At 40.2% G+C, this 22391-nt stretch overlaps 1 protein-coding gene across 1 annotated transcript; it reads left to right on the top strand.

The window, feature by feature from the left end:
- Positions 1-483: 483 nt before the first annotated feature.
- On the top strand, positions 484-22267 carry LOC132839249 (probable ribonuclease ZC3H12C). The gene is made up of 6 exons (XM_060860124.1): positions 484-717; positions 12450-13257; positions 15600-15739; positions 16000-16234; positions 17750-17856; positions 18124-22267. The coding sequence occupies exons 2-6, from the start codon at positions 12548-12550 to the stop codon at positions 19515-19517; spliced, it is 2586 nt and encodes an 861-aa protein (XP_060716107.1). The 5' UTR covers positions 484-717; positions 12450-12547; the 3' UTR covers positions 19518-22267.
- The last annotated feature ends 124 nt before the right edge of the window (positions 22268-22391 follow it).

Genomic DNA, 22391 nt, shown 5'->3' with positions numbered 1-22391 from the left:
CTCATAAATGACATTTAGTATATTATATAGTATTATATATTATAATATATGTAGTATATTATATATACATATATATATATATATATATATATATATATATATATATATATATATATATATATATATATATATATATATAGTATATTATATATAAGTATATTATATATAAGTATATTATTAATAAGAATATAAATATTTTTTGATTAACTGTTATTAGAATTGCAGGTATTACAAATAATAATCCACACAAGATTGGGATTATGGTTCGGATTGGGATTATGTAAGTAGTGCCTCATTTGTATAGAATAGAAGAGAAACATAATAATGTACACAAAATTGCATATGTATTACTTTTATTTTAAATGTCTGTAGATTTTAGGGTGTGGATTTATTTGATAATCTTATAAAACAGGCATGTATCATGTTTGTTTATCTCAGTACGGTAATATGTCAGTTGTCCATTCATTTTGGTTGGATTCTAACAAACCTCGTTCTTCCTATTTCACCACAATAACTGTGGTAAGAAACAAAGGCTATGTAGTGCACTAGATGTAGCAGAGAGAGCGGATTGGGATGCGGCCTGTTGCCGAGTGCCCGGTTCAGTGCCCGGCAGGTGGCTGGTCAGATCCGGGCGGTGTTCAGAGAGGAGGGGCTGGACAGGGCTAGACTGGGCTCATCCGGCTAACTTAGCTTCTTCGGAGATGCGCCGCGACAGCGGTAAGTTATAACCATTCTGCCTCTTTTATAAACGCTTTATATCTCTGTAAATAACTCTGGCTTTATGACTGTTGCATATTAGCGCTGCGTTTTTGTGCTCGTTCACGATTTGAGACTCCAGTAGAAGTCAGCTTGTGTGCGGCTAGCAAACAAAAACTTCACTCTTGACAACACGGTAAAGGGTTTAGTGTTTGAAATCATTGTTTTCCGAAGTGTTTAAAAGGAATTTGAGAAGAATTAGCGTCGCGTTGTTAAGACTCTCAACACGAAAACAAGCTAGGTGTTGGTTAGCTGATGGTTAAGACCGTTAGCCAGTTTGTTAGCTTAGCATAGCATAGCATAGCATAACATAGCTGGTGGTCGCTGTTGTTCGTCTTGATAAAAACTGTTAGCTGTTGATTAATTTAACAGTATAAACTGTTCTACTATTCATTTTTAAGTTTTATGATTATTTTACCAAATATAACGACCATTTTCTATGCACTGTGCTTTGTGTTTAGAGCATTTTATTGGAATAATTATCACGATAGAAATGGGAAAAGGTTCTGTTATGGTCGTCAGGTTTCAGTGTCAAAAGAAGACGAGTTCAATACAAAAACATTTAGGTGTCTAACTATATGTTAGCTGTCAAGTGTTATGTTACACAACTATATATGTTATGTAGTTATGTTATGTTACACAACATATGTTAGCTGACAACTAAAGCTGTCAAGAGGTTCAGCCTCTCTTATAGTCTCTGTCAGTTCTTTACATAAACAAAAGGCCATGAAAGGAATTGGTCAGTCATTTGGACATCTCATAATAAATAATCCAACTCACAGGCTTCATGAAAATGTTGATGCATGTACAGGATGGATTATTTATTGTTATTATGGTTGTTAGATATACTAAAAAACATATCCTGCAGTATGCTTTTATTTGTCATTTCCTAGTGTGGACACTCCATAACCACCTTTACTCATTCCCAGTCTTAGCAATATATCTAACATCATCAGAGGTTCTTTACATTATAGAAACTTAAACTATATAAACTGTCTGCACTTGCACGTTCCCTTTGCTTGCCGTAGCCTCTATGCTTGCTGAAATTGCTGTGATTTTGGCTCAGATATTTGTACAGGTTTAGTTTTATCCATATGAACCTCCTCATTAATATTGAGAAATTTGTAATCTCTTTCTCAAATGTCTGTAATCGTGTTTTTTTTTTTTTCTCTGAGATTTTTAAAAACGCTTTCCCAGGTGGATGTATTTGAAAACGCAAATAGTTTTTGGGGTAGTTTAAGACTGAGAAAAGAGGAAGGAATGTTTACTCGCAATTGCTTTTCCTCGACTTTGCTCTAGCAAATCAACGAGACAGAAATTAAATGAATGCCTGATTTTCATTCAGGGAATGTAAACGGTTTCAGACTCTTCAAATGTGGAAGAACAATATTTTTAGATGGACAGCTTTTTAAAGACAAAGGATGGACGTGTTATTGCAGAGTTTGGGTGTGTACGTGACTAGCGTTGATCATGCCAGTTTTGCACAACGTGGATGTTTTTAAGAGAATTAGGAGGTGAATTAGTTTAGTTTAAGACAGTTTCTTCCAAAGCTTTAATTGTAAATGATGATTAGTGTTAGCATCAGTGTCAGATAAATGCAAATATTGCAGTGCTCACCCAAGCCATAAGTCCTGTCGATGTCCTAATGACGGCGTATAGCAGTTAGGTCTCCAGCTTGGTCCTTGATTTCCTACAGCCATGAGATTTACTGTGTCCTGTCCTGTTAAGCTGGGAAAGGACTGACCTTACCAGGCAGACTGTATCAAAAGTATGAGGGTCAGCCTGATTCAGCTGACATAATAAAATAAAACAGCACTGTTTATTTGAGTTACTTTAAAAAATATTTAAAAACTGGAAAAGGGTTGTGGAAAATGAAGCTTTGTGAAAGCACCAATCAACTTGGTGAATATGTGTAGTTAGGTTGTGGTCAATAATTTCTTATTTCATGATGATTATTTGATTATGCAAATGTAATTTTGCTCTGTTTTCTGATTACACCATCACGAAGCGGAGGCAGAATGTGAAAGACTTTACAGACTGCACTGCAAATAAATATTTTGGATATCTGTTTGAAGACCCATGACATTAAGCAGTTCCACTTGTGTATATCAGAATCAGATGAGTATCAGAAAGCGCTTTTTTGCCAAATATGCTTGCGCATGCAAGGAATTTGTTTGTGTCATACGCTTCCAGGACACAGAGACAACAAGATGAGAATGTACATACCTAAAATAAATAAATTGTATGTACAGTTGCGCTATAGATGGTAGAATGAAATAGAATAGAATGAGATGCAGGGATGTACTAGGATGGAGGTGGTAACAATTAAATATAAGGTTATGGCTCATTGTTATTGCATAATGGTGGGAACATTTAACTGTTCATGAGGTAGATTGACTGGGTGAAAAAACTGTTCTTGTGCCTGGTTGTGCTGGTATTTGGGGCTCTGTGTCACCAGCCAGATGGTAAAAGTTGAAAAAGTGGATAAATTGGATGTGAGGGATCCAGTGTGATTTTCTGAGCTCTTTTCCTCATGCTGGATATATACAGTTCTTGAAGGGTGGGCAGGGAAACACCAATAATCCTTTTGGTAGTCTGAACCGTTCTCTGTAGTCTTCTGATGTTCGATTTTATAGCTAAGCCAAATCAGACAGTTATTTATGTGCACAGAACAGACTCATTGATGGCTGAATAGAACGGTTTCAGCAGCTTCTGTAGCATGTTAAACTTCCTCATCTGGATAAGGAAGTATATCATTTGATGGCCTTTTTAAACGGTGGTGTCAATGTGAGTGTCCAACTTCAGGTCCTGGGAGATGGTGGAGCCCAGAAACTTTAATGCCTTCACTGCAGCCACAGTGCTGTCCATGATGGTGAGTGGGGGGAGTGCAGGAGGGTGTTTTGGAGGCCGATGACTGTAGTGTCGTCCGCAAACTTCAGGAGCTTGCAGGGTTGTCATTATAGGTGCAATCATTGGTGTATAGGGAGAAGAGCAGTGGGGAGAGAACACAACCATGAGAGGCACCAGTGTTAGTGGAGCGGTTATTTGCCATAAATTTCCCGTCTTACTAGCTGCTGCCTCTCTGTCAGGAAGCTGGTGATACACTGACAGATAGAGTTTGGAAGAGATAGCTGGGTTAGTTTGGTCTGGTGGAGTGTTGGAATGATTGTGTTGAAGGACGAACTGAAATCTACAAACAGGATCCACGCATAAGTCCCTGATTTATCCAGGTGTTGCAGGATGTAATGCAGTTTAATGTTTGCTAAGCAAACTGCAGGGGGTCCAGTGAAGTCTTTCAGATAAGCCAGAATCAGTTTTTCAAACGACTTCGTGACGACAGACGTCAGCGCCACAGGTCTGTAGTCGTTAAGTCCTGTTATCTTGGGTTTCTTTGGGATGGGGATGATGGTTGAACGCTTAAAGAAGACAGGGACTTCACACAGCTCCAGTGATCTGTGGAAGATCTGTGTGAAGATGAGGGCCAGCTGGTCAGCACATTTTTTCAGACAGGTTGGTGTCATACCATCTGGGCCTGGTGCCTTTCTTCTTTTGTTCTTCCTGAAGACCTGCCCCACATCATCTTCACTGATAATAATAATATAAAATATTAATTCTTGTTCTTGTTATTTTAATGTTTTAGAACTTTTGGTGTGGTATTTCTTTTTATTTTATCTTCTCTATCGCTCAGTTCACACTCTTAACAGAATGAGGCGTTCAGACTACCAGTAGGAGGTCCAGAAATGACTCGGATCATTTAGGGAGGAAAAGGAGATTTATAACATTGTATATATGCAAACATACTAGGAATTGGATATGTTGTAATTGGATTCATTATATTGTAAGTGGGTGTTAGCTAGTTTATTGTTATCACATGATGATTTAAACTGATATAATAGCTTAGCAGAATTTTTACATTTTTAGAAAGTTGTGGTGAAATATAAATGCATGGAGTACACTAGAATTGAGTAACACAACTGAAGATTTATCTAGTTTTGTTTAATAACTTTATGATTTCCAGAACCAGCTAGGAATTTGGGACAGGTCCAAGTACATTGGTCATCTCAGTCCTTGACCCAGCCCCAGGACTGTGCTTTTTTTATCATAATATGGAACAGACTGTTCATTCGGCATGTATTTGTGTTTCTGCCTCACGTTTCCACACAAGCCATGCAAACAGATTGTGTGCAGAGGGACGGATTGCACCCGTCTGTGTCCCACTGGGCCTCCATACTTGCCTAGTCAGCTGTGAGGTCTCCCCCCAACAGACATGACCATGGCCTGGTGAAAGGTTCGAGCAGAGGCCCAGGCAGGCTCACAATGGGACCAACCGGCTGGGGATGGTATCTGAGCTCACACCAACAGCTGGCCCTGCAGCCATCAGGGACCATGGCTCTATTCTCAGCCAGTCTGTAAGCTCTTTCCCCTGCATCCTGAAGCATGCTGCCCTCCTCCTGCTGTTCCACACGTCCATCATCATTACTTAGTGGAAATGCAAGGATGGAATTTGAGGAAGAATGCATTTGCAGAAATGAGAAATTGCGTAATGTTTTGTGCTGTAATTTGGCTGTTTGGATACCATGAGGAAGGGTAATTCTGTGTTATTGGGATAGAGCTATATGCTAATAACACCGGATTAGATAACAAACATGGACGTTCCCAGATTAGTATATTCCTAGCTTCCTGCATGTAATGAAAAGAGCCCGAAGGAGCAGAGTGGAATAGCGTAACAAGGATTATTTTGTATATTTTCTGTGGAAGTGGTTAAGGCTCTGGGTTGTTGATCGGAAGGTCCGGTTTCATCTGTCATCTGACCCCAGCTTCGAAAACTGGGATATGTGGAGAAAGAATTTGACTGTGCTGTAATGAATATGTGAGAAAAATATAGTCTTCCTCACGTTGCACGAGACACCACTACAGCATGCAGCAGGTTCTTGAATCCTTCCTTATGTTAAGTTAAACACATTAAGCAAGGATACATTCTGGTCACTGACAGGACTTAAGCTGTAGATCACTACTCGAATAAATTGACTTGTTTTGATTTGTATGTGGAAGCGGTGATGAAACTGAGTCAAGTGCAGAAGTGTGCAGCACAAAACAAACAAATTGTACACATCCTCTAACAGCAGTAAAAATAAAGCCGCAGCCAAACTTGCATAACGTTTTCGTTTACCGAGCGAAGAGAGAAAATCACAGCGAATAGCAAAAATAGGATACAAAACTCACTCCGTTTTTGTTCTATATTAATACACATATCTAGGGTTAAATAATATTGTCTTCTATTTTATTCAAGTTACTCAAGGCAACCAAAACAAAAGACTTTGCACGTACACCAGAGTTGTCACTGGTACATCAGGCTAGCAAACAAAGCTTCTGACACCTGAGCATCCAGGAATTTGGAATTTGCAAGTATTTCGATTCATTGGTGCTAATGTCGTTAAAAGGATTGCAGTTGCACCGCGCTCACCATCCTGGCTAATCCGCTTGACTACATTATCCAGCTCAGGGTGGACACATGCCCTGGAGGTTTGTGTCTGCTGCTGGGGTGATCCCCTGTGTCTGAAAGTGTATGTAAACAGCAAGAGCTGAGGAAGGGCTGGACATGATACCTCAGACATAAGGCATCCTTCTGCTGCTTCTTTGATTTGAGAGGAGCTGCTGAGTAAACGGGATTTGGAAGTTTATCCCCCCGCCCGTGTCCCTGTGTTGGCCATCTCAGCTGGCCTTTGTACGGGTCAGTGTAGGCCACCACCCCCATGCCGTGTATCCTTTGTCCTCACACTGGCTCTTTCTGTTAATTTCTTCATGATACATTGAGTGGCAGCAGGTTCAGGGGATAAAGTTACTGTGTTATGGTGAAAGCGAATGCAATGTTGACGGACTATAAACTTAACTGGGGTTTGTTATTGATGCTATATTAATTGCGTGTTTACTTATTACTACTATTATTATTGATAGATTTTATTATAAATCAAATACGTTATTCAGGCTGTCTTTAGATGCTTTTGAGTTTTTCTTTGTTTATTGGCAGATACATTTTCTCAAAATTAGAACAAATCTGCTGATTGAAGCTGAAGATCATCCCAGACTTAAAATCAGTCAAATTTATTGTAATCTTAGAGTAGTAGGATACATTCGATCCCTTTTTACTATATTTAAGATACTTTCACTTGCTAAGCTGCTATTTTTATTGTAAATAAGAATGTTTCTAAAGGAAATATATTGGCTTCTGGATGAGCCAAAAAAATGTATTTAATGTTAAAAATGGGGCAAAATGACAGAATATAACATTTTTAATATAATGATAAGTCTATTATTAATTGTTAATTAAGAATAAACACAGTTATTAATATTTTTGTACATGTTTACATGTTTTTTTTTTAAGCAACATTATTGTATTGTTGGTAGCTTGATAGGAAATCTAAATCTTGTGATATATATTGTGTGTCATAGAAATGTCTTTAAAGATTGTGGTATATTATGTGATATTTTTGTTATTTTGTCAAAAATTTTGTTATTTAGTGGAAAAGCTTTGAACATTGTTGGACTTTGTGGATGTTTTTGTTTACAATACACAGAAAACATCTCCTTCTGCTCCTTCTTATTGTTATTACTAATATTATTATTGCGTGTTATTATAGGAATCGATATCTTGTCTGTATCGGCGTATCCTTCTGTATTAAGAAAGAAACTCTTGGTAAATTTCTGCTACATCAGCAAACACCAAGTCTGAACAAACTAGCCAGGAGCATTTGATAGCCTCCAGCAGTTGGTGTCATGAAGACACCTGTTTACGTTGGCCCACCAAACAGATGGTCGTCGGTTAGCTGACCCTGAGGAGCGACTCGACAGCTGAGGATCAATTAGAAAGTCACCATGAGTCAAACAGTGCGGCCATTCCGTCCGGCGCCATTATTAACCTGATCCCAGCGTATTTAGGTTTTCGTTCAGGTGTATGAGCGCCAGTAGACCAAATTCTGTGCATCAGGAGAAGATTACACAGTCTCACTAATGATTAAATTCCAGGAACCAACACATCGTTTAATCTCCTTAAAAGACAATGTGATAACGTGGTCATTTGGGAGAAATTGCATTGCATATTTCTTTCTCGCAGAACATTATACATTATAGTTATAGCTGTTATAAATGGTCATAAACACCCTCACCTGCCTATCTGTAGTCTGCTCCGCTTCTTAGAAACCACAACGCATTCAGAGTAAAAGTCATTTGGACTGAAGACGTGCTCTAAAACCAATAGGAACAGCTTTATCTCTGTGCTTCACCATTGACAATTAAACAGCATCTTTTGTTGGAGGTTTGCACAGTGCTGCAGTATAAATATGTTCAGAGAATTAATTCATTTTTGTTGTTTATTGTTGCACCTTAGCCAATGGCGGTTATTTTGTATGTCAACTTTTAACAGGTTTACAACCGGCCTGATGGTTGTTTTTTGTTTTGTTCACAATTTACCACAGAAGACATCTTGAGTTCAGACTTCAGTCCACTATGAACTGGAAATCGGCATATGCTGCTCCTTAATGTTGATTCCAGTACGTTGAGAAAAATCCACAAAAAAAAAAAACCTGATACAGCTTCTGAATAAATGCGTAAAGTATAAGGCAAGCATGTCGAGCCTGTGTTGTAATAAATAAATAAACAAACAAACACAGTAATTAAGTATATGTAATTTTACAATCATTAGTTCCTGACGTGTCAGACAAACGATATATAACAGTATTAATTATTTTAATCAGTAGAATGAATAATCGTTTAAAACGTTTATTCAGAATCTGCTGATTAAAACAGAAAAACGTGTCATTCCGACTCACAGACACTGCTGTGGTGTGGGAGTGTAGTGTGCTTTCAGTATGTCGTTTGTACATAGGATATAATTATGTGTGGTAGAACGAAAGCTGTATGGATTATGACAGACTAATCAGATTATGGTGAATTATGAAACACTCATGTTTATATTTAGTTTGGGTGTAATGAATGAATGAATGAATATCATTTGGATCCATGATTATATGTCTATTATTATTATTATTGATTATAATTGCTTATAAATAGATTATTGTCAAAAGAGGGGAGACAGCAAGAGTGCAAAATATAAATAAAATAAAAAATTATGTTTTTTTTAACGATAATTTTAGAATATTTAAGGGTGGCATGGTATTTCATACACTCTTGTAAGCCTTATCATATTTATCTGTTTCCAAACCATTTCATATGGTTTAGAGCAGCAGTTTTGGAAGTAGAGTCTCTGGACCCTGAAGCACTCCGAGCCTATGTGACTTCAAACAAGTAGCCTTATAAATCATTCCAAATTAGACCTAATCTCTTTCCTCTTGGTGGAAAGTTTCAGAATAAAAAAATCCTCACCTATAAATATCCCAAATATTATTGTGCTTATTGAAATAATGAACTCGATATTTCAATAGTTATCTAGCTATCCAGACTCATCCTCGGGCCATGGATCAAGAGTAAAGTGTCTTTGGTTTATATCGTAAATAGCATTTTCCTGCAACAGCACAACATTTTTTGCACATTTCAAAAAGCCCAGCTTGTGGTATGTTCTTCCTATAAGTACGATGTGAGATGCAGGTGACGTCTCAAAAGAGGAAACAGAAGATGACAACTTTTGACTTGAGGAAAAGAAGCTTGTCATACCGGTCTCTTCTCTTCTAAAACGTCATATTGTGGAAGTGTGTCTCAACAATGAAGATGTCTTTTTCTCTATAACTAGGGAAACACACTTATTGTGTGTCGTTGTTCAGATGCCCCCCACCACACAGACACACTTCGACCCCTCATTCGCCCCCTCACCCCCTTTGACACACTCTCTCTGTCAGTCATTCTCCCTTTCTCTCCCTAGCTCTCTCTTTTTAAGCAACATGCAATGCTTTTAACATAATTTGACCCATTGTTTAGTTGTGACCCTGCCCCCCATGCTTCTAGTCAAAGAGAAAAAAACACAAAGAAGGGTGAGCCACTGTAGTCCCTCAACTAGCCAGGTGTTTTCCACTGCCGGCCTGCTCCCTAATGGCCGAGGCCTCGTGCTGCAGCTGCCTGCTCAGTCCCTCTTTTGTGTGGCTCTATTGTTGGCCACACACCCCTCGTTGATTCATGGGCCGCACGAGGGAAGACCTTTTGGAATGGCAGCCACTGGCTTATCTGCACGCTCCCCCAGTTTGCGTGTGTGTGTATGTGTGTGTTCTATTGTAAGCCGGCTGCTTTCTCATTGGTCCACGAGCAGACTCACTAATGGGGGAATGGTAGACATTGTACCTCCATCTGCTCCAGCTCTCATTGTTTAAGCTGCCTTCTGCAGAAAAAAGATCTATGGTGCACACACTCTTCCTCAGTTGAAGCAAGAGTTTGAAGGGCCACTGCACCACAAGCTTGGAGCGCCTTACTCCTGATTCACTTTTGCTTTTGGACAACGTAAAAGCGCACAGGATCTCAAGCTTGTTCGAGACAATCCACCGAGGCAGGCAGATACAGGATACAATATATTTTTACTACTTTTACTCATTGAAAGCACTTTCCAAGAAACTTTCCGGCAGATGCTTGGGGCAGTCTGTCCTAACTGGTGGTAAGTGTGTTAAACTCTTAAATACCTCTCAGCTGTATGCTTTCGTTTGGACAGTGCATAGGATTAGCATGGATCATAAACGAATGTGAAATGCCTCCCAATAGGCATATTGATAGAGCTACATATCGATGGTGTTTCCATCTCACTCCATCTAGAATACCATTTCCTTCCATAAAAATATATGAGACATAAAGTCATCTTGCATAAGTTGCAGGTGTTATATTTTACTTTGCATATCCTGTATAGGCTTTCTTTACATTATTGCTTTCCGAAAGAGGTCTTACTTTATATATGGTTTTAAAACTCTCACTAAATGATGGAACTGGGTTAGTAAAAGATGATATTTATACTTCTTTTAGTTATATACTGCATGAGTGTTGGGGCAAACTGTTAAACCAAATGTATTTGAGTGCTTGGTTATTGGTATGAATGACAGAGGATTCTGCGTATACACCAGTAGATTACCGGTCTACATGGCCGTTGCCGTGTAGGGAACATATTTGCACTCTGGGGTTAAGACGAGGTTTCTGATTGTCACGTGACCACTCTCAGTCGGGGCATTATGCAGCAGGCGGCTGTATTGAGCAGCGCGGCAGAAGCAGGAGGAGAACACCAGTTGCTGTTCCCCCATGGCCTCAGCAGACATCTGTTGCCCTGCTGGCTGCATCCCACCGGCACTCACCCTTGCTTTTGTCTCAGGAGAAGCGCAGACAGCACATCACAACTCCCCCTCCCTAAAACCCCGAAACACACAAACACAGTAACTGCCAGGGCATGCACTGCCTTAGGGACCCCTGGCCTCCCTCTCTACATCACTGTGGGTTTAACTCTTCTCCATGCCTACGCGGACTCCGCAGGAATAAAACGACATGTGTTACATATTCATTACTGCTTCATTAATAAAACGCGGCTGGGCCGGGCCAAGCTGGCTCTCTGGTGGAGTTTGAAAAATGCCAACAAATGGAAGCAACGCTATTGGCTGGCAAATTGGCTGGCAAATTTGCTATCTAGACTGCATCAACCAGACCTCCCTTAAAAATTTCCTAGCAAAAGAAACTGAATTTTGGGCTGTTTATATCACTACGAGTCGATAATCAATTAATTAGGACATTTGAACCTTTTTAGTCGTGTGCTCATTTGAACAAAAACAATCATCATGTATATGGTTTAGTATATGGTTCAGTCTGGTGAATAATATGAGACCTTACAATAAATATGTTAATAAGAAAAAAGTATAGTTGAAACACTGTGCCTAAGCTCGTTGACTAAACAGAGCTTGTTATGAAGACATGTTTTCAGTTTCATTTGGTACCATGAGAGTTAGGATGCCTAGAAAAAAACCTTTTTCAGCCTTCTGTCCGTCTTTCTTTTGTGACGCCTCAATATACAAACTGTTTTGACTGTAATCTGGTGTATGCTGAAGGGCACTAACACAGTAGTGGCAATTTCTTTTGTTATGCCATGACAAGTTACTCACCTGAACCATCTCCCCTGTCCCCCACCCCAACCCCCGCGCTTAAATCCTTTTGTCGGGGCAAACAAAATTATTCCCGCTCTGCAGTGGCATTTGGAAGGAGCGTTCTTTAAGCAGCTGCAACCTAGCAACAGTTGGAGACTTTCCAGACCGCCCTTTGTTTGCCGCGTGCCCCCTTCCCTCCCAACCCCCTTCAAATTCAGCTACATCTTATTAAAACTGAGCATGTGCATCTGTCTATGGAAATTGACCCAGTTTTCTTAACTACCTTTCACTCTCGTTTCACAGTCAACACAAATTCAACATTTAAAAGCAGCCATGTGCGCATTGCAGTGATTTTTATATTAAGAAAGTATTTTATTTTCTAATTTATATTTTCTTGCATTTTTAAAACATACAGTAATGCCAAATAAGATGAGATTTAATAGCAAAGTCTAATTTGTTTATAAGCCTCAGTATGAACCGTTTATATTTATCCCTAACCTCAAGCTTCAGAAGGTGACTCCTGAACACATTCGTCAGCCCGATCAAGGATGATAGGTGCAAGGATCAGCAACTGACTATGTCTTAGTTATTGTTTTGTTTGTATTTAAGTGTGATCAAAAAAAATCTCTTTTGTCCATCCAGGTTCACATGTCCAGAGCAGTCTGAGGGGTGAGTAACAGTTGGTCCAGAGGTCAGAAGAGGTCACAGGCAGCACGGCTCTGAATGTCCGTGACAGCTTCATGGGCCTGAAGGACCATCTGGATGATGGAGCAGGCCACATCCTCGACCTGGGGCTGGATCTGGACTACCTGCATGTGAAGGCTGGAGACCGGCAGGCCGGTGCAGATGCCCTTTGCAGAATGGACAGGGGCTTATTGGACACCAACGAGGAAGGAGCGCCCAGCTCTGGGAGATGTCTTTCTTCGTCCCGGGGTGATTCAGAAGACAGCTGTGGATCTGATGGTGAGGTGGAGCAGAGCTGTACTCTTGCTCCAAGCGATGGATCCGCTCGAGCTGTGCATCCGCCTCTTTGCCGCTCTCCATGTCTGGATCTGGACTCCCCAGGGCTGCCGGAAGTGACACAGGATAACCCAAACACTGAAAATTCTCTAAGGGAGTACCAGACCAAGTTGGAGTTTGCTCTGAAGCTGGGTTATGCTGAGGACTTGGTCCGATTGGTGTTAAGCAAGCTTGGGTCAGATGCGCTGATCAACGACATCCTAGGGGAGTTGGTGAAGCTTGGCAGCAAGTCAGACAGCGACAGTAGTGCGGCGACCTCATCCACTTCCACTACTTCATCTTTAGCGTCTTCCGGGTCATTGTCTTCTTCAGCGTGTAGCTTCTCAGACTCTACCGATTCACGACGCTCCGAGTCACCGTCACAGTCAATCCTGGATGACAAGGATAACCTTCGCCCCATAGTTGTGGATGGAAGCAATGTAGCCATGAGGTGAGTGTAAAGTCATTTTAAAGTTATAGTTTGTCTTTTAAGACTTTTAAGAAAATCTTTTAAAAAGTGCACAATATAACAGTACAATCTCAATCTATTCCTCAATACAGTTCGATTCATCTCTCGTTCTGCTGCTGTGTAAAACAGAGCACCACTATTCTTCCTTTGCTTTGACCACTGATCATATTCCTTGTACCATATAACCCCATGCACATAGTGATCCAGCGAGTCTACTGAAGAGGAGAAACAATGTCAGAAAGCGAATTTTAAAATGGCCCGAACGCCTGCTTGAATGTAGGTTACTGAATATAAACATTAATACAAAGAATAGATCGATGAAATTAATGATTGGGGCATTTGATTATTATGCATAGACCATGTTTAGCTAGTGGAAACCATTAGCCATGACTAATTATTTTGGCAAATATTAATATTGCTGGATTCTTTATAACTTTGTGAGGATACACTGTACTTTAGAACCCTAACATGAGTTAAAGTTTTGTACTAAACAGCAGTTCTTTACACTTTTGCAGGAAATAAGTCAGTTAAATTGTAGATATTAATCAGTGCTTACTTGAGTTTTTTTCCATAACATAGTTGTAAACAACCTGTGAGATTTGGAGATGCATCAGTAGACCTAGAATCTTTTGGTTTATGAATATTGTCCTGAATATTATTTAAACATAAGAAAAGCTCTTGGATTAATTGACTTAAATGATTAGTAGATTACAGGTAGTTTACATCTACATAAAAAGCATAAAGCCAATAAGTTTGCTTCCTTTTTTAACCTGTGATTAAGGTGACAAGACCTCTTTCTGTTAAAGTCTTAACGGAAAGTGCAGGTGTGATCTGCTAGTGTGCATCGTTCAAAGGTTGATGGTTAATAGTATACGAGTGAGTACGAGCCTGCTGTTGTTCCCAAGACCGCAAAGTTAAGCTTGTCGTTTATCTTTCAGCCTCATGTTATTCACTTATCATTTATAATCACAAAACCCATCACACAGATCTACCACAGGACGTTTCCTCTTCAGCTGCTCACATGCTGTGCTGTTGTGTGCCAAACTAAACCACATTTATATAGACGAACACTAGATTCTACACGAAACTTTCCCAAACTGTGTTTTTACTTGCTTTCCTTTCATCTTGATTTTATTTTATTTTGATTGTTCTGCATAGCTAAAACCTGAGTGTATGTTTTGTTTTGTTTGTTTGTTTGTTTGTCTGTTTTTCTCTTGTCCTATTAACCTACTAAGAAAAAATAGCAGTATCTCCACAAATCTACCCCAAATAAAAATTCATTTCAATGTCTGGTCTATATTAGCATGGTCATGTTCTCAGGGATGTATTTGCCAGTTGCCAAAACCTTATTACACCAAATCCATTACACAAATGTGTTCACCAGTAACATTGGCTAATGTACTTGTGTATCTAGCCTAGCATGTAGGTTGTACAGCTAAAGTTGGAGAGACACAATTGTTTAGGTTGTCTGTGTGCTGGAGCTGTAGTTTCCCTTCACTAAGAGACCCAAACCTCTTTGAACACGACATTGTCCCTGTGCACAAAGTGAGCTCCATGAAGACACGGTGTGTTTAGTGAAGAACTTGACTGTCCTCAACCCAACTGAACACCTTTAGAATGAACTGGAATACAGATTACACCTCAGATCTCTTCAGCCAACATCAGTATATTTATAAACTATATACTTTCAGTATAATTTGTGATATCACAAACTGAGATCACTAAGTAAAAAATCCCCAAACCATTTTAGGAAGTTATTAAAAAAAAAAAAAAAAAAAAAAAAAAAAGCATCTTTGCTGAATAGAACGTTGTGACATTTTGTACAATTTGACCAAAACTCTAACTCATGTAATTGTGCACATGACTTTTCTTAGCTAAATAAGAGAGTCTGATCTCAGCAAAACCAAATGTCTAGACAAAGTGGTTTGAGGCAAAATATCCACGTGCTGACCTTTAAAAGCTCGTGGAACACATCAATAAGAGGAATCATTTGTTTTAATGTGATTTGTCAAGAAGAATGAAGTGAAATTGTTGAAATTTAATTTCCTGATATTGCTTAACCAGTTTCTCAATGCTCCTTTTAACATCTACGTGCTTTCCATTATGATGACTCGAGCGTGCTAAACTTAAACCACTGTATTATTTGCAGATTTTTTTTTTTTTTTTATCCTTCCATGTTCCATGTTTTTTAACCTATTGTCCAAACTAAGTACTATTGGCAAATCATCTAAAGATAACTCCATTTTAATCTTTTCAATACACAGAGAGAGATGCACTGCATGTATTTTCTCTCTCGCACTCACTTTCTCTCTTTAATCTTGTAGCCATGGCAACAAGGAGGTATTTTCCTGCCAAGGTATACAGCTTGCAGTGGACTGGTTCCTTGAACGTGGCCACAAAGACATTACAGTGTTTGTACCAGCTTGGAGGAAAGAGCAGTCCCGACCTGACGCTCTCATCACAGGCAAGTCCACCTCTCACCTGTTCTGTGTGTGCTTCTGATGGACAGCTGCAGTCCAAAACACTGTTTTCAAAGCACATATAACTCTTAGTTGTACAGAACTATATTTATTTGGATGCTTTTAACATTCGGAACAAAGCTGCAGTGTCCAGAGATTCCGAATTTTAGGCTTTATCAAGTGACATTATGCCTGGATAAATTCTGCCTTGCAGTCTCTGCATTAGATACGAGAGCTTAATGTTGTTTTATTCCCCTTCTTTCAGATCAAGAGATCCTGAGACGTCTGGAGAAGGACAAAATCCTGGTATTCACACCTTCTCGGCGCGTCCAGGGGCGTAGGGTGGTGTGTTATGATGACCGGTTCATCGTCAAGTTGGCTTACGAATCAGACGGCATCATCGTCTCCAATGACAACTACAGGGATTTGGCCGTGGAAAAACCAGAATGGAAGAAGTTTATCGATGAACGACTTCTCATGTACTCCTTTGTCAACGATAAGTGAGTTTTCCTGCAGTTCTGTTATTCCTGCGCGTGCTTTAGCAGTTTTTATACCTGCCTAATCACTATTACCCCTTTTCAACCAAAAAGAACCGGGTGCTGGTTCAGAGCTAGCACTGGTGCTGGTTCAAAGTTAGTTCCACTGGCGAACCTTCTAAGAACCGGTTTGCCTTTCCATCGGTTAGAGAGCCGTCACAGTGCCGAGTCTGACGTCACTGTATACGTGTCACGTGTCCCAGCAACGTTAGCACAGCAGCGGCAAGCACAACATCAACAATGGCAGATGTTGCTTTACTGTTAATGCTCATGGCTTTGTGAACCTACGTTATCATCCAAACGCGGCGAATCCAACGTGTACGTGCAGCTCCATGTAATTTGTATAAATGGAGGTTGTAATCGAGAAAGTACATAACGTTATTTTATCATTAACACAGAAACAACTTAGCCTTAGCATGTAGCTACCTACTGTCATGTGTGCTGATAATGTATCATATCGCGGTAAAGTAAAAGTGGATTAAACATTAATATACTTAAGGTATATTCTCAAATGTGCTAACAGTAGCTCCGCCCACAGCCCCTGACACAAGCGGTTCTTAAGTCTAGATCAGCAACGTTTTGGCGCTACTTAAGAACCTCTTTTCCTGGTTCAGAGCCGGTGCTTTGGGTGTCGAAAAAGAAAGAACTGGTTCTAAATTAGGCTCTGGCTCCGAACCAGCACTCAAACTGCCTCGGTGGAAAAGGGACAATAAGACCCTCGTTTTTCAAAAGCTAGATCAAAACTGAACACCATTTCTTCCTTATTTGCAACTTTGCTGTTTCTGTACAGTTAAACTTAGAGCAGATTTCATTCACATTATCAAAACAATTTTCCAAACTAATCAAGTGTATAGTAAGTAGATGATTAAGACTAAGTATTAATAAAAAAGCAAATAACATTAATAACTGTAACTTTATACATAGTAACATCTTACACTTAGTGAAGCTTATGGATCTGGAGCCTTGGCAAGATTTGCTTTATATATTTGTACTATATAGATGTAGTTAACATGTATATAAATCTAAATTTACCTTAGACGTAACAGCAGCCGAATGCTTTTCCTTTTATTGCCGTATGTCATAACACCCATGTTGTGGTTCATGTAAATTAGTTGTATACGAGTATAATTTAGGGCGGGTTGTATATCTGTGGCATGTAAATAAAAGTGATGATTCCACACCCCTGATGCTGATTCATCAGCTGTGGACAAAACAGCTTGATTTGATGCTTTGCTTTTCATAAATCAACACAGACTTTGTTGTATTTCATTTAGTGAGCTCAACTGTGCACTTGTTTCTACACAACAGTGATGAATAAGGGATCACTGGGTTCTATCGTGTTAATGTTTGATATATTAATGAATCAACTTATTATTATTATTATTATTATTATTATTATTATTCCTATAACAATATATTATTTATTAATAAGCAATTTATTTTTGTGGTAGCTATCTAATTAAAAACTCTGTCCTTCAGGTTCATGCCTCCTGATGATCCCCTTGGTCGCCACGGTCCTAGCCTTGAGAACTTCTTGAGAAAAAGGCCCATCATCCCAGAACACAAAAAACAGCCGTGTCCATATGGTACATGCTTACTCCTCTGTTTCTCAGCTAAACCCTGCCAAGCAGTCTCTTGTTCACTAGAGAAAGTTTGTGTGCTTGTGTTGGATACATTAAATGTTTCAACTTTCACACGTATTTTTTCAATTGTGAAACTAACAGTTTTAGTGGAATGAAATCCCTGTTAAAAGGTTCCCATTAGCTGCTCACAGTGATTTTTCTCATGATCATTATTAGTAGACTTGGGTTAGCGGTGATAAAAGTATTTATTTTTTTTTTTGTCTCTTTTAGGAAAGAAGTGCACTTATGGTCACAAGTGCAAGTTCTACCACCCAGAGCGTGGCACCCAGCCCCAGCGTGCTGTAGCCGATGAGCTTCGTGCTAGTGCCAAGACCTCTGCAGCTAAAGGCACAAATGAGTCTGGTCTAGTGAAAAGTCACAGTGTTCCTGGAGGCTCTCGCAATGATAAAGCCAGCGATGGAAAACGTTCACACTCGAAGCGACAGTCAGACTCCAGTGTCCGCACCCTTTCTTACGGTGATGTTGAGGACAAGCTGAGCGCCAAAACCAAAGCAGACCCCCAGAACAGCAGCTTGACACTACCCCCTGCACCAGGTGGCCCCCCTTCCTGCAACACTCACACACAAGATCAGAGAGAGCAACTGACATGCTTTTCCAAAAGCCATGCAGTGCCAGCTTTCCCTCAAACAGACTCCTACCCCACCTGTGAGTCTCCGGACCTCAGCTACTATTCCCTTGTCCGTGGCTACTCTGGCCTCAGCTTGTCCTCCCAAAGGAGTCCAGAGCGGCCTTTCCTGTCTGACATGGATACACGGCTCAGTTCCGTGGCATCTGACTGCAGCAGTGAGGGCAGCGCCAGCTCTGATTCGTATGGCACGGTGCCTCCTGGCGAGCGGTCCTGTATGAGCTCACCTGACTCACTGTTGGATGATGGGCTCAAGTGTCATCATTACCACCACCTGCATCACCACCGCAGGCAGTACCCGATGCCCATGGTCCTGAACCCACCACCCCACCACCACCAGAGCCGTGTGCTTTCACCAGTACCTTCGAATCACCCCGGATACCATCACGGGATGGCCCGCGGACACAGCTTCACTCAAGACGACCAGCCTCCGGAGTCCCACTTTAAGCACTCAGTGTCCTACATTGGCCAACAAGTCCAACACCAGATGATTGGTGCCAGATCAAGTTGCCCTGGGGAGTACCCTCCACAGAGTTCCCCACTGCGTCGAGGCCTAGCATCCACACGACTCGACAGTGTGTCTGACTCCAGGCTCTATGAGCGCTCACCTCTTTTGGCCAGGAAACCCTTCCAAGACCAGGACAGGATGGCCAGCTGGGAGCCATACTATCAGCAACCCTGTTATGAGCCCTTCACGTTTCAGAGCCTTCCAGAAAACAGGCAGCAAGCATGGCGGGTACCTTGGGGACAATCTCCTCTTCATCCTTCTCCTCCTCATCCATCCCATACTCCCCACCAGAACCAGGAACCACCTGCCCTCGGTCGCTACCAGGAATTGCGGGAAAAAGTGTTCATCAACCTGTGTAACATCTTCCCCACAGAGCTTGTGCGCCTGGTCATGGGCCGATATCCACACATTACCGATGCCCAGCAGCTAGCAGCTGCCATCTTGGCTGAAAAGAGCCAGACTGGATACTAATAACCCTTACAAACAGTTGGAACTGTAGCAGATATATTGAGTTTAGTTAACTTGTGCATTTCTTGAGGATCACAGAGGCGTCTACTAGGTTTAGTCCAGGCCTCGATAGGTCATACAGTGCTTCCGTTTGGAGGTTTTATAAGGTTTTGATGGAAACCTGTAAACACGGTTGTAGTGAGGAGTCATCATCATACTCATATCTGGGTTTCTTACGTAACTCAGTTTGTCAAGTCTGTCAAGTTGAGTTTTTTCAGCAGTGGAGCCATAACTGCAAGTAGCAATTTCTCTACCTGAAGTGTGAATGTGGAAACGAGTGTGACATTATTTATTTTAAGTATATATATTTCCAGTAAAATTTTGCTTTATGTTGATAGTTTGGTTCAGGTGAGCATGTACTGATTCACAAGGCACTTTTACATTGCTGTTTATCAAATGTAAAGTTTTATAACTTATGTCAATCAAACAAGAACTGATGGAAGGCCAGATGATTTGTAGGCGTGAACAGCGTACTGCTGTTAGGTTGTTGTTGCTGATGCAGAAATTGGGCTTGCATGGAAAAATAAGAACAGACCAAATAAAGAACAAGCAAAGGGCAGGACCCTGTCTGCTTTTTCTTGTGACAAGGAAAAACAGTTTGCTCCCTTAACAAAAAAAAAAGGTATATAAATTTACTATAAATTTTTATTTAAAGTCAGTTTACGTACATTCCCTCAGTATCTGGCCTTTCACGATCCTTGTGATATAATGCCTACTCTCACTTGAAATGTTTTTTTTTTTGTTTGTTTGTTTGTTTTGTTTTTATTTAGAGTCTCAAAATTGCTTTCCCCATTACCAATTTCTGAATCATGAATCATTGGGTGTTTGGGGGAAGCGATTGCGATAGAGGAACTCACTGAGTATTATTTTAGTGGCATAGTTGTGTTAAATTATGATCATTTTATTTCTTATAGCTTTGCCTTTTTTTCTTTTTCCGTTTTTGTTTCAGAGAGACACGTGTGCTCGTCTGTATGTCTGGGAACTTGGGTGGAAATTCATCATAATCATCATAATCACCAGTGTTATTAGATACACTGGCAAAGTTTCCCAAAAAGGAAGTGGTTTTTACAAATGGAGACGTTCACTCAGCACTTTTTTGGGAAACTTTCGCCACGGTCCATAGCCGGTGTAGTGTAGGTGAGACGGACGCCACCTGTCTGTCTTTGTACCTTAGTTTTAGTAAGGGATGTCTCTGGTTTTCACGTACTGGGTGCATGCTACCGTCACTGGACATCTTCATCCTGGTGCTGTACAAGCAAACCCGATTCGGGGTGAGAAGCTTTTGCGAGTCGCGTGTTCGGGAACTTCCAGTGAGACGTTCGTATCCGTTACTGACGTAACCTGTGTTAGCCAGAGAATACCTGTCCTCGTTGATACAAATTGTATCTTTCTTTTTTTTTTTAACTTAAAAAAAAAAAAACAACAGAGACATTTATATACATATTAAATCTATGGATAAAATATATTCACACAGTTATGTACAATATGTAGTACTTGTGTAATTTAAGATATTTTTGGCAACATTTTATCATTACTTCAAGGAAAACGGTTGAAGCGTTTCCTTCTTTTTTTTTCAATTTTTTTTTTGTGGGCTAAAAAGAGCATCAAATGCATCTTTTAAAAAGGATGGAGGGTATTACCGTGACAAAGATATTTGCTATTTTATTTATTTATTTTCTTTGGAAGCAAAAAGGGTTATTTATGGTCTGTATCTTGAAATAAAAAGTGGGTTCTGGGGTATAAAGTTGGATTTTACAGTTTTATGAGGCAAAATGAGTGATATGTATTATTAGGTTTTAAGAATTTTTCTGTCTATTTTTTTCACTGCTTTTCCAAAAGCTTTACCAGCGTAATGATTGTGTTTCTATGGAAAAGTGAGCAGAAGCTTGCTGAACCATATGGTTGGTTATTATGCTGTGATGCTCCTGGAAGAGTTCTTAATTAAAATTGTACATTTTCTGGATTTACCTGTGGAAAAAAGTTCACACAGACTTCCTGTTTTACCTGAAATTATTATCCGATGCATTTAGAGAGGGCTGGGCTCTTTGGGGGTAAAATGCTGCCTGAAATATTTGTTAGGAGCACCTTTGTTTTGAAAAAGAAGAGCCTTCCCTCGAGCCAGGTGGCACCATGTGCCATCGTTGGTGGTGGCGTGGGCATAGAGTAAATGCCTCTACACGGCATTGTGCTTAAGACACATCTGAATAATCTGAACCATGTTCAGCTTACGAGTTTTCAGGGCCGGCCTTTCTGCAGGACGTCCTTAATTACGGGCGTCTTCAGGGAAGCGGCACCGGTTTTCATATAAATATATATCTATAAAGTTGTTTTTCATTGTGCTGTGCTGTATTAGAGCTTCAGTGGACTTGCTGTGAGTTAACATTGCCGTACCGATGTCACACCCTCCTCCTGCATCAAGTCTCTCACAGCTTTGCTAAACCGCCTCGTGGTGGAAATGTAAATAGGCTAATTACTGAACCTGTTACCGTGACGCGCATCCTGATCTGCAGAACGACGCACACAGGGAGACGACTGCTGAACACACTTCCACTGAAGACGTACCGGAAGGTTCAGTAGTTACTCCTTGATGAAATGTAGGCTTTACGCACAAGGACCAAAGTGAACAGTGAATTATTCAGTGGTAGGATTCAGACCTGATGATGATGATGATGATGTTGGTCAAACGCAAGATAGACTTTCTGACTTTTTTTTTTTTTTTTTTAAAAAAACAGATGAAGTTATATCGTTGGAGATTTGGGGGGAGGGGGGGGGAAATCGACGGTTTGGGATTTTTATTGATTTATGTCAGGATAATATGGTCAGAACTTTGTTGTTGCT

Source organism: Tachysurus vachellii, chromosome 24, assembly GCF_030014155.1.
Source record: "Tachysurus vachellii isolate PV-2020 chromosome 24, HZAU_Pvac_v1, whole genome shotgun sequence".
NCBI classification, from domain to species: Eukaryota; Metazoa; Chordata; class Actinopteri; order Siluriformes; family Bagridae; genus Tachysurus; species Tachysurus vachellii.
The sequence above is the reverse complement of the archived record's forward strand: the minus strand, read 5'-3'. Positions and strand labels throughout refer to the sequence as shown.

What these genes read in the sequence shown, in the direction of transcription:
- LOC132839249 (XM_060860124.1), top strand. Translation starts at nt 12,548, where the DNA reads ATGGGCCTGAAGGACCATCTGGATGATGGAGCAGGCCACATCCTCGAC. An exon ending in ACCTGACGCTCTCATCACAG is followed by an intron (nt 15,740 to 15,999) that starts GCAAGTCCACCT and finishes CCCTTCTTTCAG; the next exon opens with ATCAAGAGATCCTGAGACGT. An exon ending in TACTCCTTTGTCAACGATAA is followed by an intron (nt 16,235 to 17,749) that starts GTGAGTTTTCCT and finishes TCTGTCCTTCAG; the next exon opens with GTTCATGCCTCCTGATGATC.